The 25,925-nt window shown below is 36.7% G+C and overlaps 2 protein-coding genes across 2 annotated transcripts in view; one reads left to right on the top strand and one right to left on the bottom strand.

Moving 5' to 3' along the window:
- Positions 1-15,446, top strand: part of MAPK8 (mitogen-activated protein kinase 8) — a 51,644-nt gene extending 36,198 nt beyond the window's left edge. Inside the window, exons 7-12 of the mRNA XM_026061297.1 lie at positions 4,011-4,082; positions 6,001-6,183; positions 8,448-8,572; positions 9,565-9,628; positions 13,354-13,431; positions 14,504-15,446. Coding sequence (XP_025917082.1) covers positions 4,011-4,082; positions 6,001-6,183; positions 8,448-8,572; positions 9,565-9,628; positions 13,354-13,431; positions 14,504-14,649 — 668 coding nt within the window. The 3' untranslated portion in view covers positions 14,650-15,446. The remainder of the gene's footprint in view (positions 1-4,010; positions 4,083-6,000; positions 6,184-8,447; positions 8,573-9,564; positions 9,629-13,353; positions 13,432-14,503) is intronic.
- Positions 15,447-23,815: 8,369 nt separating this feature from the next.
- ARHGAP22 (Rho GTPase activating protein 22) overlaps positions 23,816-25,925 on the bottom strand; it is a 181,483-nt gene continuing 179,373 nt past the window's right edge. The window contains exon 11 of the mRNA XM_026061341.1: positions 23,816-24,661. Coding sequence (XP_025917126.1) covers positions 24,433-24,661 — 229 coding nt within the window. The 3' untranslated portion in view covers positions 23,816-24,432. The remainder of the gene's footprint in view (positions 24,662-25,925) is intronic.

Raw genomic sequence — 25,925 nt, 5'->3', positions numbered from 1 at the left:
CCCCCCCCCCCGGGGTTTACATTGACCAGTTAGGAGAGGAGGGATGAAAGAGCCTAAATTTGTAGTCTGAATCATACAGATGCCTTACACAAGGAATTGATATGATGGAAGTCTCAAGTTTTCTGATTTAGCTTGCCCAGTTTGTGTTTTTCTCTCTTAAAATTTAAGTAATTTTCAGTTGCAGAAGTGTGAAGCATTCCCTCCACTAAAATGTTGCTTAGGTTACTATTGGAGTTAAATAGATTGTGCTGTAGAGCACCCTGTTGGGCTAGTGCCAATCATGTTCCTTAAGCAAGAGTGAATTCTGTTTTTAAGAATATTAATTCAAATGTAATTCAAAAATATAGAGCATCTTCTCAAAATGTGAATACATGGTTGTTGAGATGTGAATGACACTTTCAGAGAACTTAAAAAGTAAATTTGTTGGCCGAACTGATTCGGAAGACAGTCTGGATTTCCATATGTACTTCAGTTGATTTTAACTGAAGTGTACAGTAGGGGATATCTGAAAGCAGGAGAAGGGTAAGCTTATTAGCAAAACATTATCTAATTACAAAGAAACATAGGATGACTCGGTTAGTGAGAGTCATTCAGCAAGTACCAGTTGGTAGGAGAACACAAGTCTTCTCCAGCTAGCAGGCTGGCAACCTTTCTGCTGGCTGTAATGAGTCAGTAGTGAGGAGACTGGTTTGCAGTTACCAGGGTTGTCTTTAGAAGATTATTTACGTCAACTGTTACTATTCTCAAATGTTTTGTGCCATGGGCTAGCTGGGAAATAGCTACCTACTGAGTTTTCTATTGTGCAGCTCCAGTGCACAGCAAAGTAGTGCCGCAGAGGAGAGCAAGGCAGGTGGGAAGGATGCACTTAGAGTAAGAGCTGTGGGCTGCCCAGGGTCCCCACCACTTAGCACTGATGTGTATTCTAGCCCTTTAAACCTATATTTGAATTGAAGGTTAGCATATTTAAGTTATAGTTAAATTGAAGGGTCTTGAAAATTGACAGCTAACTATCAACTGGTTAAAAAGAGATTAACATTTAGTTTAATTGAAGAGGATCATCTGGCAGCTTTTTCATGCTTTAGTGCCCTTTAAATTTCCCCTTCAAAGAAGATGTGGGAAGGTTGCAATACATGTTTAGATGATTGAGATACATACTGTAAAGAAGTACTCTTTTTGCATATAACATGCATATATGAAATCTTTAATTATTTTAATACTAGCAAAAATCTCAGACAAACTGAAGATAGAGTTAACTTCTACATAGATTTTTTTTTTTGATACTGAAGGGGATAAAACATGTTTGGGTATATCACGTTAAGAAGCCAAGCCTTGCAAACTCAAGAACTTGTACTGGGGCACAGCACCCAAATAACACTTCCTTTGCCCTGCAGTGAAACTACCAAATTTAAAATACAGAAAACCTGTATTCTTAAAATAAAACAACAAAAAACTGTTTCTGTAGATACAGACTATATTAGTGAAATACCTTACTCATAATTATGTGGTTAATATATGACACTGTAGTACAGAAGGGTTTGTCTGAGTACTTTCAATGTAATTTCTGTACCTTAACATATTTAGATTTATATGCGGTTATGCACCTTATTTTTAGGGAACAGTCATTACAAAGCTAGGAAATCCCCAAACCCTCCAAAACTAATACTTAAAAGTTCCTATTCTGTGCACTTGGTTTCAACTTCATTTTTATATAGTATTTTTTCTCTTGGAGTTATAGAAAGTAGTAAATTCATGACAAACACAGTTTTAAAATATAAAATATATTCTGTATTACTAACAGTAGACCTTAAAAAGGATTTTTCAAACCTATATTCAGATTTGACTTGATCTTCTGTAGTAGTCTTCTCAGGAGCAGTCCTCTGTGGATAAGTCTAGCTTCATTTAAAAAAAAAAAAAAAAAAAAAAAAAAAAGAGAGAGAGAGAGAGACCTTTAAATAGACAGGTTCTGTTTGCTTAATTGAAAGAAGAAAACAAAAGGCCCCAGTATGCCACGGGTTTGTTTTGAAGGTGAACAGAGGAGTTGTTTCTAATGTTCTTCTGAGACTCTAAATTCATTTGTCTTCTGATGCATGAAGAAAAATCCTTGACTCATTATTATTATTATTATCATTATTATTGCTCTTCCCAGGATTTTTCATGTGATTGTGGAAGCGATTTTTTCACATTGGACACAAACTATTTACAGTAGATTTGGGTATATTTGGCTTGTGAAGGAAGTAGATTATTTTGCAGGTGAAAAAATCAACATTTAGAATTTTATTTATATAGCCAAATTCAAACTTGGCCTCGTATCTTTGGGTCTCTGAGTCAAAGAAAGTGTGCTTTTCTTAAATATCTGAAAAAACACCATTAATCATAAAATATAGACAACCATTTTTTTAAATGAACCAGGCCCTTAATTTTGTTAATGCATACATTAATTTTGTTAATGTATACAACTGTGATTTGTTTTCATATGATTTAGGTACTATTTAAGAGGAATTTCTAAATAAGAGGAGGAGGAATATTTTCAATAAGAAGCAATGTTGTTTGCTTGAAATTGTTTAAGTCCCTCAGAACTTTTACATGTGATTTTTATTATACAATTGTTTTCATTTAAATCCTATTTTTTCCTGCTTTATTGAAGTACCAATCTTGTTTGATACAAAACTATTCGTAATAATACAGATTCATCATTAAGACTTCAGGAAAACTTTTGCATTCAGTCAACAGTATCTCTGAAAGCAACAGCAAAAAAATTGGCATACCTCTAAAAAGTAAACTTGTGCATCTTCGAGTATGTCTTCTGAGTAATTTATTTTAAGATAATGTAGCAAATATGTATTGTGTACAAAATTGTTTTTGTAAGAGTTTTTATTTTGTGTAAGATGTTATTTGAGAATAACTGGAGAAATACTTTTAAACCAATTACTTTAAGTAAAAGGCTTATAACAACATACTAACCTTGTCATTAACTGATCCTCTAAAATTCTAAGTGATCTTTTACTGATTGTATTTTACTGATTTGCTTTTTATTTAAAGGGAGAGGGGAATGCATGCTAAACTGACTTTTAGGAAATAATTGATGGCAAATTTTTATTACTATGTAATAACTAATTAATTCTGCTCCTAAACATATAAGCTATTTAGATGTGCTGTATTTCTAAAGGTCAGTTTAGGTTACTATTTTTGAAATGATTCCTACAACTACAATGGAATTAGTTTGAAGAAATGTACTTATCTTTGCTGCTTCAATTTAGTTTATTGGCAGTGCTAGCTTTGCAAGCCTCAGAACTTGAAGAGCTTTATACGGCTTGATTCATGTGCATATCCCTCTCTCCCTCCCTCTCTCTTTCCTCTTGCTGTAGCACTATGTTAAACAAAAGGCTGGTTTTCTGCCTTTCATTTGAGATAGTTAAAAGCTAACCCTAGTATACTGTGTTTTTTAAAGTGGTTTCATTGATTAATGTAAAGACTTCTTCTTCCTGTGCTGTCTCTGCAATTTATAGGATGCAATCATGTTATGCTTCTTTTAATTTTAAATGACCGTTTGCTTTGCTTTTCCTTCTTTTTGTGCTACAAACATAGTGGATTTATGGTCTGTGGGGTGCATTATGGGCGAAATGGTTTGCCACAAAATCCTCTTTCCAGGAAGGGACTGTATCCTTGTGCTGCTGCAGCAGGTTGAATTAGTTAGGAAGTGATTAACCTTTTTATTAATGTTCTGTTATGAAAATGCACATTGTACAATCTTTTTATTAAATGGACATGAATTTTTCTTGTGATACACTTAAAAAAAATTGTTGAGGTAAGAACTTCATTTATATTCAGGCTGCACCTAGCAGTAGGACATAGTCTCTGCTGGTCCTGTAGTTAGCACACATTCATCTTCACTCATTTTCATTACACACGCTTTTTATAATCACTTTGTGTGTGTGTGTGTCTAGATATTTTTATTTACTTTATTTTAATAACTATCTTTTATGTTAATATCATTGCATTTTTGTTTTCAGTTGACATTTGGTCAGTTGGGTGCATCATGGGAGAAATGATCAAAGGTGGTGTTTTATTTCCTGGTACAGATCGTATCCTTACCTTTGGCCTAGGATGTAGTTTTAAGAGGTCAAAAGATACTGCAGCAATTTAGTTCCAGGTTAAGGTAGTTTTTAAAATACTGTTTTTAAACTGCCTTTTCAAAATACGATTTGCAAATTTGTGATTTTCATTCCAAGATGTTGCAAAAATGACTACAGTTGCACCATATAAATCAAAACAACAATGCAGATAGCATTAACATGTATTGCTGTCTTTAGAGATGAATGCAAACTAAGAAACTCTAGAAGGATGAACAAAATACCATGTGGGCAAACAGGCTTATTTTTCTTTTTTCCCTTTATTTATTTATTTATTTTTCCAATTTAATATAGTGTCTACCATTGCTTTTGGGTGTTGTCACATTTAAGACAGATTTTTTTTGTTTAGATGGTGCTTTAGTGATTCACATCAATTGGTTTTTGCTTTGAAGCTCATTTTTATGAAATAATTTATTAACCCTTTTTGGTACCTGAGGGCTTTAGCAGTTGTTATTTTGGGGGTTTTATAGAAGACACTTAGAAAAAAATTTCTAACCAGTTAAATGGTTACAGTCTGGAGTTCTATATTTTTGTATGCAAAAATGATCCTGCAAACACCTTTCAGAACTATCTGGCACTTATGTGTTTCTGTTCCGTGAATGGCTTGGTTGTATCTGTGCGGGTTGTGTCATGTTAACAATACTACCAACACAGGATCTGTTGCACGCGAGTAAAACTGAAACCTCTGGATTTTCACAAAAATCAGCAGAATTAGAGTTTGGTATCTTACTTGTTTTGCTTCAGGTTGGTTGCTTAATATTGGATACACTACAGTTTAGAGGTGAAGATTTTGAGGCAGAAAGAGGAGATCCAGGGAATCCTTACCTTCACGCAGCTCTGTCATTGCATTGGTTGTGCTGTACCTAGCTTTATAAATCTGCTTTGCTAGCATGGATTTTCAGTTTAGCCTCAATGCCATACAATGGCAATACTTTTTTCAAGGTCTGTGCTAAATCACAGTAGAAAAGCTTTAAAATCCTCATATAAAGGTCTACTGTTCAGTTCAGAAGAAAGTAAGAGAGGGCCTGCTGGCTTGGACTGAAGGTTTAGCCTGCCCAGTATCCTGTCCTTGACAGCAGCCAAAAAGAAACAGTTGGGAAGAGTATATGAGTGCGATAAGCATATCTAAAACTTCACCTGCATTCTCTCCCAGTATCTAACCACTTGCAACTAAGAATTCCTGAGCCTTTTTTATGTTTACGTCTACTGGATTCTTCTGCAAGTTCTGTAAACTTATTAATTAGGATGTGCATTACGTGTCCTTCAAATCCTTTAACTTCTGCATTGAAGCCTTTGAAAAAATTCTCATTGACTTGTGGGGGCCAAGATTTCGGCCTGTATGGGCCCCCAGCGCTCTGTGTTGCATGTCATTAGTGAAAGATTACTGACTTGTTGGAGTCCAGAACTCAGCTAAGGTGTCCGGACTAGAACAGAGAACAGAGCACCTATACATGGTAATTTTCTCAAGTGCCTTAAGGATGTTTAGTAGCTTGATTACTGTGTAATACATGTTTAGATCAAAAAGTGAGTTCTTCTCCAGAATTCCTTTAAAAAAATTACCAAAAAAACCTTTATTTGAATTGATTAAATAAATTGTATGAGTCTTTTCATTTACTCCATTTCTTAGAAATATATCCTTTGCCAGTTAATTCTTATGATTTTGAGTGAAATTCGTGTTGGCTTGATTACTCTTCGTAGACTTGCGTGGTTTCACTGTTTTCTCTTAAGAAGATGGTCCTAGTTAATGATGATGAACCTGTTCTTGTATTATAATTTGCTGTGTTTTATCTCTGTTGGATATTTCATATGGTTTAAACATAACTTTTTAGCTGAATATTAGACACCGTTTTTCTTAGCTGCCTAACCTTAGATATTGATCAATGGAATAAAGTTATAGAACAGCTAGGAACACCATGCCCTGAATTTATGAAGAAATTACAGCCAACAGTCCGAACTTATGTGGAGAATAGACCTAAATACGCTGGATATAGTTTTGAGAAACTCTTTCCAGATGTCCTTTTCCCAGCTGATTCTGAGCACAATAAACTTAAAGGTAAGGTCTGTCTTTTGTGTGTTATACATTTCAAAAGTTTTTAAACTGCGTTGTATCGAACAAAAATAGAGCTTGTTTCTGTCCACTGTAAAATCATCTCACTAAGGATTTAAATGTCACAATATTTATATCGTGGGAGTGGATGGAGGTGCTGAGGTATACTTACCTCCACTTTTTCAGCCTCTGTGAAACAGCTCCTGTTCTGGTGGTACCTTTATTAAAAAAAGGTACATATATTCTTCTCAATGACAGATACCAACTTGGCAGAGAAAAGTGGGGGGAGGATGGAACAGAAGTAATCTGTCTAGAGCAATCTTCATTCTTCAGAGATGAAAATAAAGTTTGTATATTCATAATACGTAGATATTCTTTAGTTACTGAAATAACTTACAGGTTCTAAAAGATAGGTGCTCAATAGGCTGTCACAGACTCACCACGATTTCTGTGGGTAACAATTAGAGTTTATACGGAAAAAAACAATTGACACTTTCAGAGGGACAGTAGGTGCTTGCCCACCACTACTCCAGCAAAGGCTGCACTGCCAGCAGGGTTATATTTCAGGTGAGAATGTCATGCCCTCTGGCAGCTTTGAGAAGGGGCAGTGTATGCTGAAAACATGGTGAGACGTGTCTGTTCCCTTTCCCAGCTATAACCGTGGTAATACCCTGTTTGGCAGCACAGCAGAATTCATGGAAAGAAAATGAAAAACTGCAGATGTTTAGGACTCACCTCTCCATCTCTGTATTTAAGCTTAGAGGATTTATTTTGCAGTTAGGTGTAGATGAAATCACCAATTATTAAAAATTCTACTTCTGCATCTGTTCACAATGGGTAACTGTTTTTACTCAAATGCGGTTTATACAGCTTCCTTAATATACTTCCTTAATCATGCTAGGTATTACATACTGAAAAGATATGACCAGATGTATCCCTTCCTTCCTCTCCCTTCCCCAAGATTGCCTCTTCTACCATATATAAATCTTTTGCCTATGCTAATGTAGCCTTTGAATTGTTCAGAACTTAACAGGATACAAGTTCCAGCCATACCTTGAGAAGCTTATACAAAACATATTCAGATTAATGTATGCTTTTGGATCATCATAATCCTTTCCTTCTTCAGCATTTATCATTCAAACAAACAAAAGTGTTATCCCTCTGCTTCCAATCTGGTGAAATGGTATTACTTCATACAATTACTTTCACTCTTCGAGAGAGATGATTTTAGCTTTTGGATGAATTTGAACTACTTTTACCCCTTTCTGAAAGGGAACTGAACAAATTAGAATAAGAGTGTGCTGGAGTTGCAGTTTTGTAGGATCAGATATAGCAGAGGAATGACTTGATGGCTCTGTGGCGTGTTACATAGAAATTTCCCATCCAGCTGACTTACTAGTCTTATATTTAGCTGTCTATATCCATAGTATTTGTCTTCAGGGTATCAATGTGTATATTTTCCCTTGCTTTTATTGCATTTTGTTTCTTGTCCTTGTTTAGCATATTAAGGTTTGTTTCTCCTAGCTGAAGTTACTCTATCGCATCTTTCAGCAATCTTTCAGCAATCTTTCTTTACCTATCACTTGTTTTTCAAACTGTCAGCACAGTCATTTTAATTAAAAACAAACAGGCTGAAAATACCTACCACTCAGACCTGCTAATTTAACTTTGATAGGCAGATTCTCTTCCTTTCTCTCATTTCTATATTTCAAGCAAGTTTGCCTAAAAAAATTAAAGTATTTGGTGCTCACTTACTGCACTCCGTTATTCTGAGAAAGAAAAGGAGAAGTTAGGGAAAAAACTTATTAAGGAGGAGGTTCTATGAGTGTCCACTACTCCCCATCCCCTTATTTTTTTAAATTCTCTTATAACTTAATTTCTTTTATTAGGTGTCCATCTCCTTTTTTCTTTCTTAATTGCTGTTTAGAATTTATGTCCCAATAACAAGCTTGATAAATACAAAAAATACTGTTGTTGGTCTGTCTTTGCTTACTTGTAGGAAGATTATGCAGAGTTACTGTTAAACTATTTTCCATGGAAATTTTTTGTCTTTTTTTCCATAGAATACACAAATTTTTATTTTTATTTATTTATTTATTTTTGTCATGTGGACCACTTTCCTAAACTCCAAATTATGTGAGGGTTGTATAGATATTAAACTGTGATTTGTTTACCATGAATCTTCTCCCCTCATGAGCTTTATGTTATATTATGTTATATGCATTATATGCATATGGCACTAGTCTAAATAGAAAATTTCACTTTTGCAGCAAGTCAAGCAAGGGATTTGTTATCAAAAATGCTGGTTATAGATGCTTCTAAAAGAATCTCTGTGGATGAAGCCCTGCAGCACCCATACATCAATGTTTGGTATGATCCGTCAGAAGCAGAAGCTGTAAGTTCTTGTTTTAGGTCTCTGGTTAGTAAAGTACTGTATTAAAGCAAACTTAGAGTTTTGATGCTTGATTTAATTGCTTGAAAGAAGATTATTGCCTGAGCTACACATTTCATTAGAAGCTTAACTGAGCTATAATCATGTTTAGTGGCATTGATTGACGTATTTATTAGAACCAGTATTAGAACTACGTGCAAACTTGCAGACAGCTGAAGTACCTGTATCTGTGTGTGTGTGTTTATTTGTGTATAATTGCATATAACCTGCTAGACATTTAGTAATGCATCTAAAACCTCTGATACAGAAGTATAATTTACTGAGCTTTATTTATTTCAGTGTGGGTTGATTGCCCTTGATAAAATTCTGAGGTATTTACTTCTGGGCCAGAGAAATACTTCCATTAGTTGCAGCAATTGCAATAAACTAGAAAATAGGTGTTCCAGCAAAAAGTGAGTACAAGATCTTGAGTTTTCAAGTTATTGACACTAATAAAAAAAAAAGGGGGGGGAATTAATTGAGTTTTTTCTCTAAAACTAGTTTCAAGATTATTGATATAAGCTGAGAAAAGCCTTGTTATTTTTTAAGAGAAAGGTAGTAGGTGATGGCCACTGAGAATGGAAAAAGGTGCTTGACTGTCAGAATTCTGCTGATCTCTAAAACTAAAGGGAAAAATTAGTAATTAACAGTAAATATGTATAAAGGGCTGTTTGGGGCTGGAGACTGCTGTACATGCAAGCTATTTGACCAGACTGGTCAGATTCTATTTTAATTATTATGATAATGTAAGCAAATCTGCTAATCAGAACAAGTTTGAAATGTGAAGCAGCATCTAGAAAATAAGCCAAATATGGCAGAACTTTTGACTAAGTATTGACTAAGATAGAGTATTTTTAAATCAGGTTCATATTCTGAAGACCTTATTTTCATTTTTTATTTATTCCATTTTCATATCCCTTTTAATTGCTTTATCATGAGTCAGTTTTGTTTTTCAGCCTCCACCGAAGATACCAGATAAGCAGTTAGATGAGAGGGAGCACACGATAGAAGAATGGAAAGGTAAGAGTAGCATTTTAAGTATAGTAAGGCTTTTTAAAGTAGGCTGGGCCCCAAGGATCACTGTTACTAATGTTCTTCTGAACAGCCTATAATGTATACTTAAACTGCTTGGAAGGGCCAGGAGTAGACCAGTGCTTCCCAACCTCTTGATTTTTCAGACCCCTAAAAATTTTCCAGTGAAGGTGCTGAACCTGTGTTAAACGAATTTAAGCTAGCTCAGCTGTAGGCCTGCTCATTTTACCCACTGCTCTCAAACCATAAGGCAGCATTTCTAAGGAGGGTTACTCTTCTGGACAAACTGCTGCAGCCGAAAAAAGACTTATGAGTTTGAGCAATGCAGGCCTGAAGTAGAAGCACTAGTTTTTGAGTGCCGTGCGTATTAACAGTGACTGTACTGAACGTAGTGCAGTCAGAGGATTTGAGGGCAGGTGCTGTGAGGAGTGTTAGTAAGGGACAAAGTGGTGAGCCCATGACTGATGTGGGAGATGCTGATGGTTGTTGTCACCTGTGGGATCCTGGGAAAGTAGCTGGGGTTGAGGTGTCCAACAGACCATAATATGACATAGGACTGGTACCTCCAAGAGCAAGATCGTTAGTGTTCAGTACTGTTTTAGTGTCTATATTTCCTGGTCATATATGAGGTATAAAATTATACACTATAAAGGGAACATCTATAAGGTTTTGTGCTTGATTTTGAAATTGCTTCTCAAAGGTTTGGTGTTGCTGCAGAGGTCTTGGTACTAAGAGAAAATGCAGCTTGCCCTACTCATGATAAAGTTAGTCCAGATTGCTTCAAATTAAACCTCCATAGCAGCCCAAGCATAAAAGCTTGCTAGCTGTTCTTATGATGCATTAAGGCCAGGTGACAAAAGAATGTATTTTCTTTCTGGAATACTTACGTGAAAGACTCTGAAGCCTTCTGAGGAGTCTCTGTTCTTGATTTTTTTTTTTATTTTTTTTTTCTCCTTCTCTGAAATGCCAGTGTGTATTCACAGAATTTGTGGGAATAGATTTTCTGTATCCTAAGGAGCTGATACCGCTTTGACTTCAGTTATCTGATTGATAATACAGTCTGATGTTAGCTTTTGATGTATTTTAATCCATAACCTTGTTATAACCTCCTGTATCTCTTGGACTTTAGGGAAGTATTAGACAGTCACTGAGCTTTAAAGACCTGTGGAAATTACTTTTAAGATAAATGAGATCTCTGCTTCTATTGGAGATATCTTTTATATATGTATTATTTGTATCATATGCTTTCCTCTGTTGCTACTGCCAAGTCAGAAGATAATAAATTTATGACATGATAGTTCTTCAGAAATTAAACATAATTTTTATGTTAGAGCTCTGTGTAAGTAAATGGTCGAGCTACTGTAAGAGCGCAAGCTTTCATAACCACCTCTAAAATGTGTTGTTCCTTTATTGTCATCTACTGTAATAGGCTAAGCACTGAAAAAAAAAAGAGATTTTTTGGCTTTGTTTGTTTAGAAATGTCTGCAGATAGTGAGCATGCCTTCCAAGGTCATTCCAAGGACCATTGCAATCCTTAATTGTATAATTTAGCATATCGGAGGATTTAGTGTGTTCCAGAACTAGTACTGGTTATTCTTTAGTGAAAGGCAGAACAAATACCTGAATTCCTAATTACATTTTTCACGGAGATCAGAGCAGCTGTGTGGCTGTTCCGCTGTGGGGCCACATGCTCATTCTCGAGAGCCTGTCTCTGATATACGTTTCAGTGCCTTAGACAAAAACATGCTCAGTTAGTATAAGCAAGGTTTTTTTATTTAGGTGGTTTGCTTACTCCATCTCAAATACTTCAGTTCTCAGTGGTTTAAGACTTTTAAGTAGGATTAATGGTAACATTGAGCTTGGGTGTATCTAGAGAACTGTGCAGGCTGTAAATGTTGCATTGAAGCAAGAATTTAGTACATTGAGCAGTCTAATACATCGTACTGAAGAAGTCTAGGAAAGGATATTAGGCCTGCATACCCTTTTCTCCCCTAAAGGGAAGCAAGTAGGTAAAATGTTTCATAGATCATTTTTGACAGAATTTCATTGTACTAGCTGATAGTGTCCTTTTGGACACAAAGGCTGTAAAATCTAGTACTAATACACTTTTAAATCACTTCCTATTAGAGACTGGATTTTAATTGTAAAGGCAGAGATAGGGAGAACAGTGGAAATTCTGTCACCATCCTCTTTCCAAGTGAAGTTATTTCGCTTTTGAAGCAGAAAATATGCAGTTATACTGATAAAAGAAAGTGAAAGTATGTCAAGCAGTATGGATTTTACTTTAAACACAAAGCTGCTACAAGCCCTCGAAGTCATAGTTCTTCATTTTTCTTTCAGATTGTCTGTATATCACATTAGTTTGCCACATAAGAAGTAGTAGTCTGGCAGTCAGTTCTTATGAATTGCATTTAACATGTTTTTTTCTTCTGCTGTTACCTGTGTAGGTTCACAGCTGAAGTCTTTTTCTGGGTAATAAGCTGCCATTAGCTTAGAAACCTTCTGACCAGTGCACAAGGCATATGATTCAAGTTATAAGTGCTCTAGTAGCTCTTGCATCCTTTGTAAGGATGAAGAACTTCTATAACTGGAAGATACAGTTGCTACTTCTGTTTAGAGTGTCTACTCATATGCAAAAATTGTATACCACTTCATGGTGATCTGGACCTTTAGATGTTGTTGCAGAGGAAATTTAGTGGCAAATGTGTGTTGAGAGGATTGCAGTGCTATATGGGCTTGTTTGTTTTGTTTTTTGCTCCCGTCTTTCCAGTAGCTTGTGGTCTGGCCTCTCCTAAGGAAGCTGATGGTTGCCAAGACTATCTTGGTCAGTTGCCATCTTTAGGCAAAGATCTTTGAGAAGAAAACGGCAGGTCAAATTCTAAACATTTTGAATTTCTTTCAGAGATTCAAACTGCCACCTCATGGAGAAAGTAATAGAGGTTGTATGTGGAATGATTTTTTGAGATAAGAAAGAATTAGTGGCAGAGCTGAGAAACTTCTCCAAAACAGCTGTTTTTCCAAAACATTGCCTAGCAAATTTGTAGGTAGCTCTGATTTTTGAGGTGCCAGTTATATACTATATTAGCACAACTTGCTTATTAGATGAAGATTTTACACTGCAGGTGGGTAGAAGACTTGTTCAGAGAAGCTATATTCAGCCACCCTCATCCTGTCTGAGAAGAGTTTGGCTCTCCACAAGTGGTTCTTGAAGGAATGAAGCTGTGTAAGTGGAACTACAATAAATTCACAAGGGCTGCCGGGTTTTGGCAGTGTAGGTTAGAATACTACCAGGTAATTGGAATGCACTTAAGTGTGGTGTCAGCATATGAAGTTGCTGGTGGTCTGCCTGTTCCTTTGAAGATTGCAGATCTAGTTCATCTCTACAGAAGAAGCCACAATAATAACCAAGTAATCATTATGACTCAGTTTCATCTCAGGTCCCCAAGCAACCTGGACAAAAGAGACTTTGAGTAATGTCAGTGCATTCTTTAAAGTGCAAGGCTGTTGTAGCTCCAACAAAAGAGAATTGTACATTGTTATATCACTTTATATTCATTCTTTTTCCAGTATTTCTGTAGCCAATAGCATGTTGTTCAAAACTAATTCCAAACAGTAATAAACCTATGAAATTTAAATGTACATTTTAATAAGAGATTGGTTGAGTTTTGAGTTTGCAAATTTCATTTTTCTACCTTCCCTTCCCTGTGTTTCAGAGTTGATATACAAGGAAGTCATGGACCTGGAGGAAAGAACCAAGAATGGGGTTATACGTGGACAACCAGCCCCTTTAGGTTGGTTACAATAAAAGCACAGTACAAAGCTACACTGAGTTGTAGTTCAGGAGGCAGTAAATCTGTTTGAGACATCTAAGAGTAACATAACTCAAAGTATTACTCTTTAATGACCTGTAAGTTCTTGAATTCTCTTTGAGATCATGCTTATTTGAATGGTATGAATGGAGTTGACATTACTTTGTGGACTATCTCTTTTTATTAATCTGGTAATCTCCTCTGTTATAGTCCCCATATAACCGATGCTTCATTTTTTTTCCTCAAGAAACATCCAGGTATATACTGGTACTTTATTGTCATAATCTGGTTGTTCTTGGTTAGATGTTTGACTGGTAGTTGGTGCAGTATCACATAATGATATAACCACTACTTACGTCTGTTAAATAATGAAACAGGACTTGCAGCTTGTCTGCCTTGAATAATCATTCTAAACAAGAAGGAATATTATGAAGCACTTAAACTGTTGCTGAGTTTTGAAGCAAAATGTGAATATTGATTGACCATTGACAAGACTCCATTCCCACTGTTGAAAAATGGTGGCAAGAGCTGGACAACTGTTGCTGACTCTACTCTGAGTAGAGTATGTACTCGGAAGCCCAGAGCTTGGAAAAGCACTGCATATCTCAAATTGGATGTAAGCAATGTGGCTGAGCACCAGTCAGTTTCCAGCCTGAATGGTAGGATCTCCTGGAAAAGCAGGCCCCCTCCTTCTTTACCAACATATGTAGGTATATTCTAGCTTCAGGTCTCAGCATTTAGTAGGATATCTTGGCCCTGGCTTTATGCAGTATTGTTTCTGCTTGTGATTTTTAGCCTTCAGCCATTAGCATTTATATTAATTGAACAGGTATCCTGTGAGTTATGTCATTCTTGGCATACCATTCATGGTTTGAGCCCCACATTAAAGAATTGTGGATTTTATTTACTTTGACAATGGATTGAAACACATTTCTTCAAACTTGCTGATCAACAGGGAAAAGTAATGACTATTAGGAGGAGACAGACTAATGCAAGTACTGAACCATGCAACTGTATCTGCAACTGATTTGCTGTTTTGTTTCTCATAGCACAGGTGCAGCAATGATCAATGGCTCTCAACATCCATCTTCCTCGTCATCTGTCAATGATGTGTCTTCAATGTCAACAGATCCAACATTGGCCTCTGATACAGACAGCAGTCTAGAAACATCAGCTGGACCTTTGGGTTGCTGTAGATGACTACTTGGTCTTTTGGGGGGTGGGAGGGGAGGGGTCCTTTTAGTCATTGTTAGGGCACCTTTAAGAGTTGGTGGTATTTTTGAGTGTTTTTTCAAAAATAAACGTAGGATTCATCATAAAGTGCTGTAATTTTAAACTGTAAGTTGTGTTAAAAGCAGCCACTTTTTTTTTGCTGTAATTAACTCTGTAAAATATTAAACCTGATAATTTTTATTGTGGTTTTAAAATCTGCATATTTGCTTTACTATTATGCTGCTGATCTTTTTTTACTGAATTTGTAAGATTTGTTTTATCAAAGCACATATTAATGTTGTCATTACCATATCATGAATTATTTAAGATTTTATAGGTTTTCAATTTTTTAAATTAGAATTTATTCCAGATGTTTTGTTCATGATATCCTTCAAAGTTTTATGCTTGGTCATATGTCCATACCCAGGTGGAGGGGGGAAAGAATTCAGTGTAGCCAGCTGTAGTTTTGGGCATACTACTGTAGTGCTGGCAGTGAATAAAATCCTCTTATTTTGGCCGCTTGCCTATAATATTTCAGTAAAAGCAGCAATTAGTGAATTTTGTTAGAGAAACAGTATACAATACTTTGCAAATTAACCTCATCTGAATGGTTTTACGATCTTAAGAAAGCAAAGCATATCTTAAAAACTGCAGAAATATCTAGCCTAACAAAGGAATATGATGTTTTCTGCAAAACTGTGGCATGCCAAATCTTGTGATCACCATAAAACAAGAGGATACTTCATGAATAATACATTGCAATGCAAATAAACTGTTTACTTCTAGCTTGTAGCCTGTCTTTGTACACACAAAACAAGGTGTATCCAGGATGTCTAGACTGCCAACAGGGAAAACGAGTATGCTGTAGCTATACTTCCATGTAGTATGTGATTCTTGGGAGTTTAGTTTCTTATTAGTGTGTTTTGGGTTTTTTTTTTATTAAGGTGAGTGCATTTTGGGGGAGAAGGTGTGATATGAATGCAATAGGGGCAAAACTTTAGCCATTCTTTCTCCAGCAAAAGTAACTGATTGCTAAAAACCATTAAGTGGTAGAAGAACCTCAGGATGTAGGATTTCTGTAGCTAATGCATTAAGTGAGCAATATATGCCATCCAAAGGAGGGGGAAATAGTGCTGTATAAATTAATATTTATCTCTTTCACTTCACCATGAGACCAGTGTAGCAGAAATCCTAATAATGGATCATTTTAAGTCATAAATATTCAATAGTTTTCAGCACTGAAGCTCCAGGTTTCAATACACTTTTTAAACAAAAGATATATTGAAATATGTAGAACAGTTACTAAATAGTCATGTAAAATGGTGCTGCTCCTCACAGAAGTATTTTAACTGTTTACATTTTATAATTACATAATGATTTATGTATAACTGACTTAAGTTTATGTATGAGTTAAACAATCATTCAGAATTTATTCCTTTGGAAAATGCAGATTTCTAGTGAAGCTAGGCTGTATAATTGATTGCCTTGTGTAGATGCATATTTTGTGTAGTGAATTAGAATGTGAAGAGGAATTTAAATTAGTGATACTCACAGAAATGAGCCTAAAAAAATACAGAAGCCTTGCCAGGCACAGAACATAAGCAAATAATATGACTGGCTACTGAGGGCGTCCAGGAGGAATGACTGATGCTCTTCAGTGTTTCCTCAGAGTTTGTTGGGTAAAATGAATATCTTTTTGAGGCTGTTATTGAAAGAGGAAAATTTGCCTTTACCGTATGTTTCAGAAATATATAAGTGATAGTAATGCTTTCAATATCTAACAGATGTCTTTCTAAAAAAAATACAGGGTTACAAGGAATGGTAATGTCTCAAAGATGACTAAATTGATAAACTGCACAGTTGTTTTCCTGGCCTGGCTAGACTGCTGGTAAGTGATATTTGTGTGTAATTTTGCTCTTCTCACTTGTGTCAGATATTTCAATATTGCCTTTCTAAAGCACATTAGTTAAGGCAATTATTTTTACAGTTCCTGCCAAGTTGTGTATTACCTCAGAATAGGCAGGACATGTTTGGATTCATCTAGCACTGGAACGTAGAAAATCTGCTCATGTTGAACAGAGACCAACAGAACAGTCTATTTTGTAACTTTTTATCAAATTTTAAGCTGTGAATTAAGCCAAAATATTGGGGCATTCAACAGTACTACATTGTTATATAAGGTCAAATGATATTCTGGTTAACCTAGTATGGCTAAGTTAATACTGACAGAATTGACTCCTAATGCCTATAAATGTTGTTAAGAACAAAATTTGATAAATATAATTCATATTTAAATTGATTTTGGATCCCTCTGGATTGCAGTGGTAACTGAAATATTTTGATACTTTAAAATCATTTTGGCATCACTTTCCAGTGTCCTAAAGAAGATATGATTTCAGATGAATATTGAGTGAAACAGTTACTCTGTTCTTTTTTTCTTATACAGGTTGAGTCTAGTCTTTCACCACTGTGCTAGCAATAGTAATTTCATTGAGTTAATAAGCTATAAGGAGAATTGAGCTTTGTTCCTTTTAAGGTAGCACTGATGAAGGGCAATCCTTGGTGTGAAGAAGTGAGCTGTCATTCAAGGGATTATATCAGTAAGGTCAGAGCTTTGCCTGTTGGAACCTGTCGTTCATTTTTGGCACCATCTTCATAGTGGTGTTACTCTTCTGCAGTTTGTTGTATATTATGCAAATTAAAGTGATGGCAAAGTTCAAAGACAAGCAAATCAGATTTCTAGTAACCAAGTTATCACAACAATAGGCTCGTCTTAACTTCCCATTTTATTTGTTGAAATATAAAATTATTTCAGAGAAACACTGTTGCAAATAGTAAACAGGTGGGTAGCTAGAGTTCAGCTGTCTTAGTCTATTGTTCTGTTGTTCGCTATTATACTATCTAATACATTGTACAGTTTTATTCTTAAATTATTATTGAGCTTTATTTTATTATATGATTCCAAAATATTTTCCTAACAACAGACTTTGCTAAAGTGCATGCAACTTCCCACTTCTAGAGCCATTCCAATCCATTGAAGTTGGTAGTGAATGAATTAGTGAGCTGAGTCTGATTTCCTATGCCAGTTGAGGTCAGCAGTTGAGCATTAATAACAAGATTAATTCCCACCTTCTCTGGTCAGCTGCAGCAGGCATCAAGGGCAAAACAGACAAAATAGATAGCTCCTCTCATTTTGTGGAAGTAGGTGCCTCAAGATTTTTAAATAGACTGAGGAAGAGAGGAAAACATTAATACTGTTACTGTGTGCTGCGCCTTTACTCAGTGAGGTCTTTTGTTGATTCAAGACAAGAGGGTCAGATTTGAGTTTTTTGTGTGTGCGTTTGCATGTTTGGGCAGCTGGACTGTCAAAGCAACACTGAGCAGTTGAACAGCCTGAGACTAGCCTGACTGCCCGGCTCCATTTCCTTCATTCTGCTAAGCTGAATAGATGCAGCACTTCTCCATATGCAGGCAGTGCGCAGCCTGGGTTTTTAGTTTAGAAGCTCCTTACTAAATATATGTGACGGTATCTTTTGGATAAGAATTCCTCCTAGACACAAAGATAATAGCAGCATAAATTGTCTATTAACACACATGCAAACACACACGAATTTCTTAGGAGTGAGTTTATTTGTGGTGGTTGTGGCAATGGCACCCTCTGCTGGCTCAGTGTAAAAAAAGAGTATTATTGACACGTGGGTTTGTTTTATGGAAGATTGCTTCTTTAAAGGCAGAGGCTATTCAGTTAGAAAGCAAAAACTAAGCACTTTGACAGGCATTTGCATGAATATAATGATCCTGCATTAATGTATATGGCATTCATCTCAACACCGGATGAAGAAAAAACTATCAAAAGGCTAGTACAAGTGGATAGTTTCCTACCCATACAATAATCTAAAACATCTGAGATTAAATGTTTATCAATTAAGTATATGGGTAAAGTGGGAAACAAGGTTCAGTTTAGGTTCAGCTTATACTTGGTCTTATTGTTTGAGTAGCTAAAGACAGTGAATTACTGTTTCTAGATATATTTTTACTTGCTGTTGACAGCAGCTCCTTCATGCTGTCACATTTTATTTTTCTATTAATGGTTTGGTTTACCTGCTTTGCCCTACGTATTTAGTTTGAGGATTAGGGTTGAAGCAGAGCTGTCTGCATTTTTCATTAGGATTAGAAAGAAGGTTTTAATAGAGAAATGTGGTGAGACTCAACTGCCTATCCAGATTTTCAATTCACTTAATTTATTCTTGGTTAAGGGCACTGGATAAAAGTGATAATGTAAGTAAGTGATCTCTTTCCCTCCCTTCTCCTCTTCCTTAGATCTCTCTGCATTACAGAAACATGTTATTAATCAGATCACTTCACATGGTGTTTCCACTTTCACAGTTAAAAATTTAAGCTAGGTTTTCTCGAACTACCTCACACAAACTTTCTACATTTCTTAAGTAAGCAAAGCTAACCCTTGCTATTGGAATTACACTGAATGTGAAATAGAAAAAATACACTTCCTTTAGAAAAATAAACCTATTGGCCAATGTTGAGACAATATCAGTAAGTATGTTTCTTATATATTTCACGTAAGATGTTCATGTATAATATATAGCTTGTGTACAATAATGTACATCTAGAATATTGTGTTGGCTGTAAATTGGTGATTTTATTATTGTAGTCTGGTTTTGTAGGTAAAAATAGCTTACTAGTAATGTCAGCTCATCCTTTACATTTTACAAAAGGAATAATTCTTGGTAAGCTTTGCATACAGATGAATTACTTTTGTAGGCCCAATATCTAGTCTATTTTTGAGAGTTCTTTAACTTTTATTACTAAAGTTGAGAAAAAAAAACACACCCTAGTTATTGTGATCATTTCTCCTGCCCCTTTTGAAGTATATTCTTAATTTTATTTTGTCCCAAGAAATATGAAGGAGAAGACACACCATTTAAAATATTGGGAAAAACTGTAATTTTTTTCTTCCCCACATTTGATACCTTTTCCTGCTTTTCCTTTATTCCCTCCAAATAAGCTCTTGGTGGGGCATTACTGAGAACATTGTGGTTTTTTTAAATCATTCATGCCATAAGTCATTACATGTGCACCACTGGAATGTATACATTGTTATCTAGTATGTCAATTGGTTATAATGATATTTTAAATAAAAAAGGAAAAATTTGTTTGACCTCGATGCATTTAGTGTTTCTTCATTGCTAGGCTGGAGCAACGCATCATGGATTTCACAGTAAGGCTGCAGTTGGAGTTTTATTAGCATCAGTCCTCCATCCAGAATTCCTCCATTTTAAATGGTATTCAAGTGTCTTGTAAGTTGTGTGGGCTCACCTGTGGGCAGAGTGACATGTTTCTTCCATTTCTCCATTCCCATGGGCATTGGATGTGTGTGAGACTGCTGGAAAGCCAATCTTACTTCCTTGCTGCCAACTCTAGTCTACCTTCTTGCCTGGAAATACAGCTGCTGAGACCTGACGCTGTAGAAGGAGGTAAGCCATGGACCTTCTGTCCTATGAAACAAGGGCACAGGGATTCTGGCTTTGGGAAGATCTTTCTCAAAACTGAGTCAGAGGGACCCTCAAGGGATATGACTTTCAAGTGCTGAAGAGCTAATTTGAGTGACAGGACCTCTTCCTGCCCTGGGCCAACTAACTAACATATTTCATTGCTTCTGCGAGTCTTGTAACAAAGATTCAAGGATGCCCTCTAGTTGGCTGCATGCTGTCATGTTGTCTTGTGTACTTTTGAAGGGGAAAGGACCTTGACCATGGGTGGTACAGTGCAGCCTGATTTGTTTCACTTGCTATTCATGAGATACTCTTCTAGGAATGGGGTGAGGCTCAGTAATGCTCTTTCTTTTTATTTAGATATGTTAACATAACATGTAGCTGATTTCAGGCAATTTACTAATATACAGCAAGGCCTGAGACAGTCTTACCTCTGCCAGGGATTTGTCTGTGGGTGACTTCGGTTTTGATTATCTAAGGACAATAGCTCTGGCTTATAGTCCAGAGCTAAAAGTCTCCATAGTGCTGCTGGCTTTCACAGACCTCTTCAGCAAATGTAGATAATTCAATGAGTTATCATTATTAATTTTCTTTTTCATATTATAAATGCCATAGAGATGTATAGAAGTTCTTCCTTATTCTGGAATGCTGCTGTTTGTTTGGCTTTGCTTTTTTTTCCAAGCATATGCTTGTGTTGGGGTATCTGTTTCACTGAAAATTTCTTCCACTTTTTTTGCCCACATAATACTGGAAGGGATTTTCCAGGCTGGGATGATGGTACTGGAAGCTACAGTAAAGATGTAGCTACCTCATTCCAGGAGCCTTTCTTCATGTCTTATGATTACTAACAAACCTCTATGTTGTAGACTCTTGCTAAAAAAGCTGGTATTTTAAATTGGGGTCTGTAATAAACAAAAGGATGTACAAAAAAGTCTGTAAAATAAGGAGAAAGTTTGTGAGAATTCTTGCCTAGTTTTCATGTGTAAATTAAACAGCAGTTATGCACCAAAACCCACAACACACAGTTGTCTACAGCCTGAATATTTTGGGCATTGACAATCTATCAGCACCTCTAATGGAAATTTCTCATCCAACTAACTTTGTTTTTATCTTTAAGTATCTTTGTACAAACCAGGTGTTGAGCTTATCTATCTACTGTAAATGCAATTCTTGAAGTGCAGGTTTTTCTGTTTTGTTTTTAAGGCATGCTCTCTGAGATCTATGAAGTACGCAAAAGAATGGGCGGGAAAAAGTGTACAGAAACAGGAGTTAGCTCTAGTAAAGAAAGAGACTATTTCTTCCCCAGATAAGGCTATAGTGTTTCATGAGGTTGTGTACAACAGCACAAGTGTAGTCCCTTTCTTGCATAATTGCTTATGAGAGGAAATAAACATTACGTTTTTGTTATTGTGCTTTAGAATTAACATCCCACTGTGGTGCACTTGGCATGAACTGGGTAGTTTGCAACTTCTTGCAGACTTTACTGCAGTGCCACATCTTTGAAAGGACCTGAAATTTATTCCTCATAAGCAAGAGGAATAGATGTTTCTGGAGCACAACAGTCACCTGGAAAAAGGTCAGTTCAGTTAATTGCTTTAAGCAGATACAGTTTGACTTGTGAAACTGAAAATAGGAATTAACTTGATCCTGGCTGCCAAATTAGTATTATGTAGTGATGTATAGCCAATAGATGAGTCTGTCCTGGAGCCGAAGATTTGGGAGAGGTGAGTTTGTTCCCTCATTCTGCCATACACATAGGTAATCAAGGTCTTAAAGGCATACTTAAAGGATGTTTAGAATTCCACCTGCATTTGATTTCAGTAAGAGTTAGTTAGCCAGCAGAGTCTTGTTTAGTGCTCCCCCACTTCTTGTCTTGTTTATTTTTTAGGCTCCTAGTCAGCACAGTTCAGTTCTTACTGTCTGTAGTGTGCCAAACGTAAAGGGAGTAGCCTGCACTTGATACTTACAAGAGCTAATGCAATATAAATAGTCTAAGGGATATGGGTTCTCTGGAGAAGGGCTATAGTGAAAGGTACCCATGTTAGGGGTAGGGATAAAAGAGGCTATTGAAATAACCTGGTTGCTACTACTTTGGATTAAATGCCCCAGATGGTAAAAACTGTCTCTTATTACCAGTCCTGGTGTTCCAGTTCTGGCAGAAAATTACTTACAACCCAGTTCATGCTGCTCTCTAATATTAATGTTTGTTTCATGAGGACTGGCATGGTACTTAATCCTACCTAATGCCACTCTGCTGTTCCTGCTCAAAATCATTGTTACAACAGCAGTCACTCCTTACATTACACATCTTAATTGTACTGTTTTAAATGGGACATCATCCTCCCTGCAGGACCAGTTGTAGTAACTCAAAAACATTTCCAATACAGGGGGTAAGACCCATGCTATTGCCTGCAGGTGGCAGGCTGCTCCTAGTGAATAGTCAGGTACCTGCCACCAAGGGTACTGAAGAATCCAGTGCTGGTTGGATATTCCAGGAAGAAGGGAAAATGTTTTGAAATAAATGAACCAACCTATACACAATGCTTACTTTATTTCACCACCTTGCCTGCCTTATATTAACCAAGAAAAGTTAGGTTAAAATGTTTATTTTTGCTCACTTGAAATGGTTTGTATCCCTGTAGAAAGGAGAGGCATTAAGGTAAGGTAGAAGCAAAGCTGATTTCTAGATCTCACTTACATATTCAAACAAACACCTCAATATATCTGAGATGATGAGGAGAAAGTCAATAGTGAAAGGTACTGCTGGTACTTAGAAAAGCCCTTTCTAAGGTTAGCTCCAGACAATGAGTTATAGTCTCTAGTAAGAAAACAGAACAACTCTAGGTCATTTTTGAAAATACTTACTTACTTACAGTTAGCACCTTCACTACAGTCTATACTTTTCCTTTAGGCAGCTCATGTTGTTGTGGCACTTTTCTGTTAAAAATGTTTCTCTTTAGTGTCCCAAGCTGCCTCAGCTGTCAAAGGCATGGGCCAAAAGAGAGTGAACACTGCTGTGAGTGCTGGGCTGCCAAGTGGAGCTCAGGATGGATCTGGTGAAACAATTTTCTCTGTGCAGGTTCTGTGTGCCTCAGGGCACTACAAATGCTAGGCAAAACTTCTCCAATAGGTCCCTTGAAGGGAAGTGAGCCCTGGCTGCTAATTAGTGGAAATTACAACTTCATTCTAATAACATCTGTCCCTTTAGTAGAGGTAGTGGAGTTAGGCTGCTGCATTGTTTGGGATTCTCCTACCCCCCTCCCCACTTCCTCATGATCTAACAAAAAGAGTCATCTAGTGTCATGAGAGAAGTGACAAAGAACCCTGTGAAGGTTAAAGGTGGGTCTGTCCCACCCTTTCCCCTATCAAGCACTCATTTCTCTTAGTAAAAACTATGGTATTAAAATTTTATCTTTAAAAAAAAAAGATCATTTGGTTGTGTTTTAATGATGATAATGTCTCTTCTCCTGCCTTGATGTCTGATCAGTACATATAAACTCATGAGATTCTTTCTTGCAGATAATACTGCTCTATTCTTGGCTCAAAAAATACCACCTAGGGCAATATATGCATATTTAAAGTTCCATGGCCAATTACATATACTTTAATAAGTAAGTCACATTTTTGTGAAGCACTTAGAACTATTCAGTATTTAAGTGATAACTTTAATGAAATGTCAGAATTTCCAGCATCTTCAACTGTAGACTTTGTTTGCTAAACATCCTCATAAAATAATGCCACTTACAGGATGAGAAACCTGAACAAACTTTATGCAGGGAGTGGGAAGGAAAAATACCTCTCATTAAGTCCATACACTAAACTATGTTGAATGTGGTGACATATGAGAACTGTGGTCCTCCCAGGCAGGACCCTCAGCTCCAGGCTCAGCCTGTGCATCACTTCTAGCTGTCTCACCCACCTTATACACCTTGCCATTGTCCTTGAACCAGCAAAAGGTTGGTGCAGTAAATCCAAAGATGGGAACAGTATAGGAACAGAGAATGGTATCTTTTGACTCGTAGATATAAAAGGTTGCCCACTTTTCCTTGGCAGTCTGACATCTACACTTTTAAGCATTATATTTAGCAGTCTTTCCCAGCTGGCCCAAATGCTACAGCACATGTAAAAACAACAGAGCAAGTGTCACTGAGAGCACAGTCACTGCAGAATTACTCATGATACACGAGTATACCAGAACAAAATGTGCATAGAGACTGGTTTTGCTAGAAATAGAACTTTCTCTGCTGTACATCAGCTTTTTCTACTTGGGGCCTTTAGCACTTTGACTCCCAACAGTTAAACATCCTAATGTTGAAAAAAAGTCTTCCATTTCCTTCTGCAGGAGGTGATTTCTCTTCTCAGCATCTTCACGAGCACGTTCAGAATTCCTCAGCTTTATCTCCAGCATCATGTATTTCTTTCGTTCTTGGTCCAGTTCTTCTTCTAACCTAACCACTTGTTTCCTCAGGTCTGCACTTGTTTCCTCAATTCTTAAAACCAGAGGGGAGAGAGAAGGAGAAGAAAAAAGAGCATTTTTAGTGGCTGGATAAAGACTGTAGTGCTAGCTATACTAAATGTAAGTTGTTCAACTTAGAGCTAAGATATCATTGACATAATAAGAGGAAGCCTCTTAAGTGAAGGCACTAATTGCCATTTTGTAGTTAATGTTGAGTTTTAAAGGCAGGGTTTTGCTGAAAGCTGGATCCCATTCCCTTTGTATCTTGGAAAAATATGCTTAAGTCTTATAAAACAATGCTTACTTTTTGGGAACAGACAATGTCTGAGGAGATGCAAATCGACTCCTCAGGCTGAATTCAAATATATAACTTCCAAAATAATCTTTTAATCTCTGTTTTCATCCTGATACTGTTTTTCCCTGTATGGATATCCAATACAGAGGAACATCCCTTTGCCTTGGAGATCAGTTAGGAATGAAGTCAGAGTCCTTCGTCACAATCCATTTTATGGTATTTTCTGTAATGTTTGTCTGAAGAACAGACCTTAAATAGTTCATCTGGCACAAAGCTCTAATGCAAGAGTTGGAGCTTTTCTCTAAGGAAATCAAAGAACAAGGTTCAAGTCTTTGATCTGAAACGAGCACAGCAGGAGCATCAGTTGCTCTCCCCCCAAGTCATGTTTCCGAAGCACAAGGCAGAGCAGTGGTGTTAATACAGAGGAGGGAGTAGGTCCACAAGGGAATTTCTGATTGCTAGAGAATTCAAAAATGGTGATTTGAAAAATTAGGCTTTTCCTAGGAAAACATCCCCCTTGACTTTTTAAGAAATGACTCTTAGGTTCACCGATCACTATAATATCCAAATGTGAAACTGAGGTGCCTGGCATCCCTGTGAAATGATGAATGGGGTCCTTTTACACAGGGTAAAAGGACACTCAAAAATTACATGTTACAGCCTCCACTACAACAAAGTTAGACATTTGTCTCAGAAGGGCCTCGGCTCCCAATTCCACTCTGTGACCAGCAAGAAGCTATGATGTAGGGAATGCAATGCATGGCCCAAAACTCTTCCTTCAGACAGCTACGTACCACACTATTGCCATTGTCACAAAATTCACAACAATATTCCAAAGTTCATGCAGTCAGTTTTCCTCCCCCAAAAGATGGATAACAAATATTTCTGATGCTAATTCTGTTCCAATCCAGAAGCATTGATCACCCAAGTCTAGCAGACCAGTACCTGCACTGATGGGCAAACAGAAATGTGCAATATGTCTAGAAAAGATTGCTCCTCTCTC

The sequence above is a fragment of the Apteryx rowi genome, unplaced genomic scaffold (assembly GCF_003343035.1).
Source record: "Apteryx rowi isolate R43461 unplaced genomic scaffold, aptRow1 scaffold_18, whole genome shotgun sequence".
Lineage (NCBI taxonomy): Eukaryota > Metazoa > Chordata > Aves > Apterygiformes > Apterygidae > Apteryx > Apteryx rowi.
The sequence above is the reverse complement of the archived record's forward strand: the minus strand, read 5'-3'. Positions and strand labels throughout refer to the sequence as shown.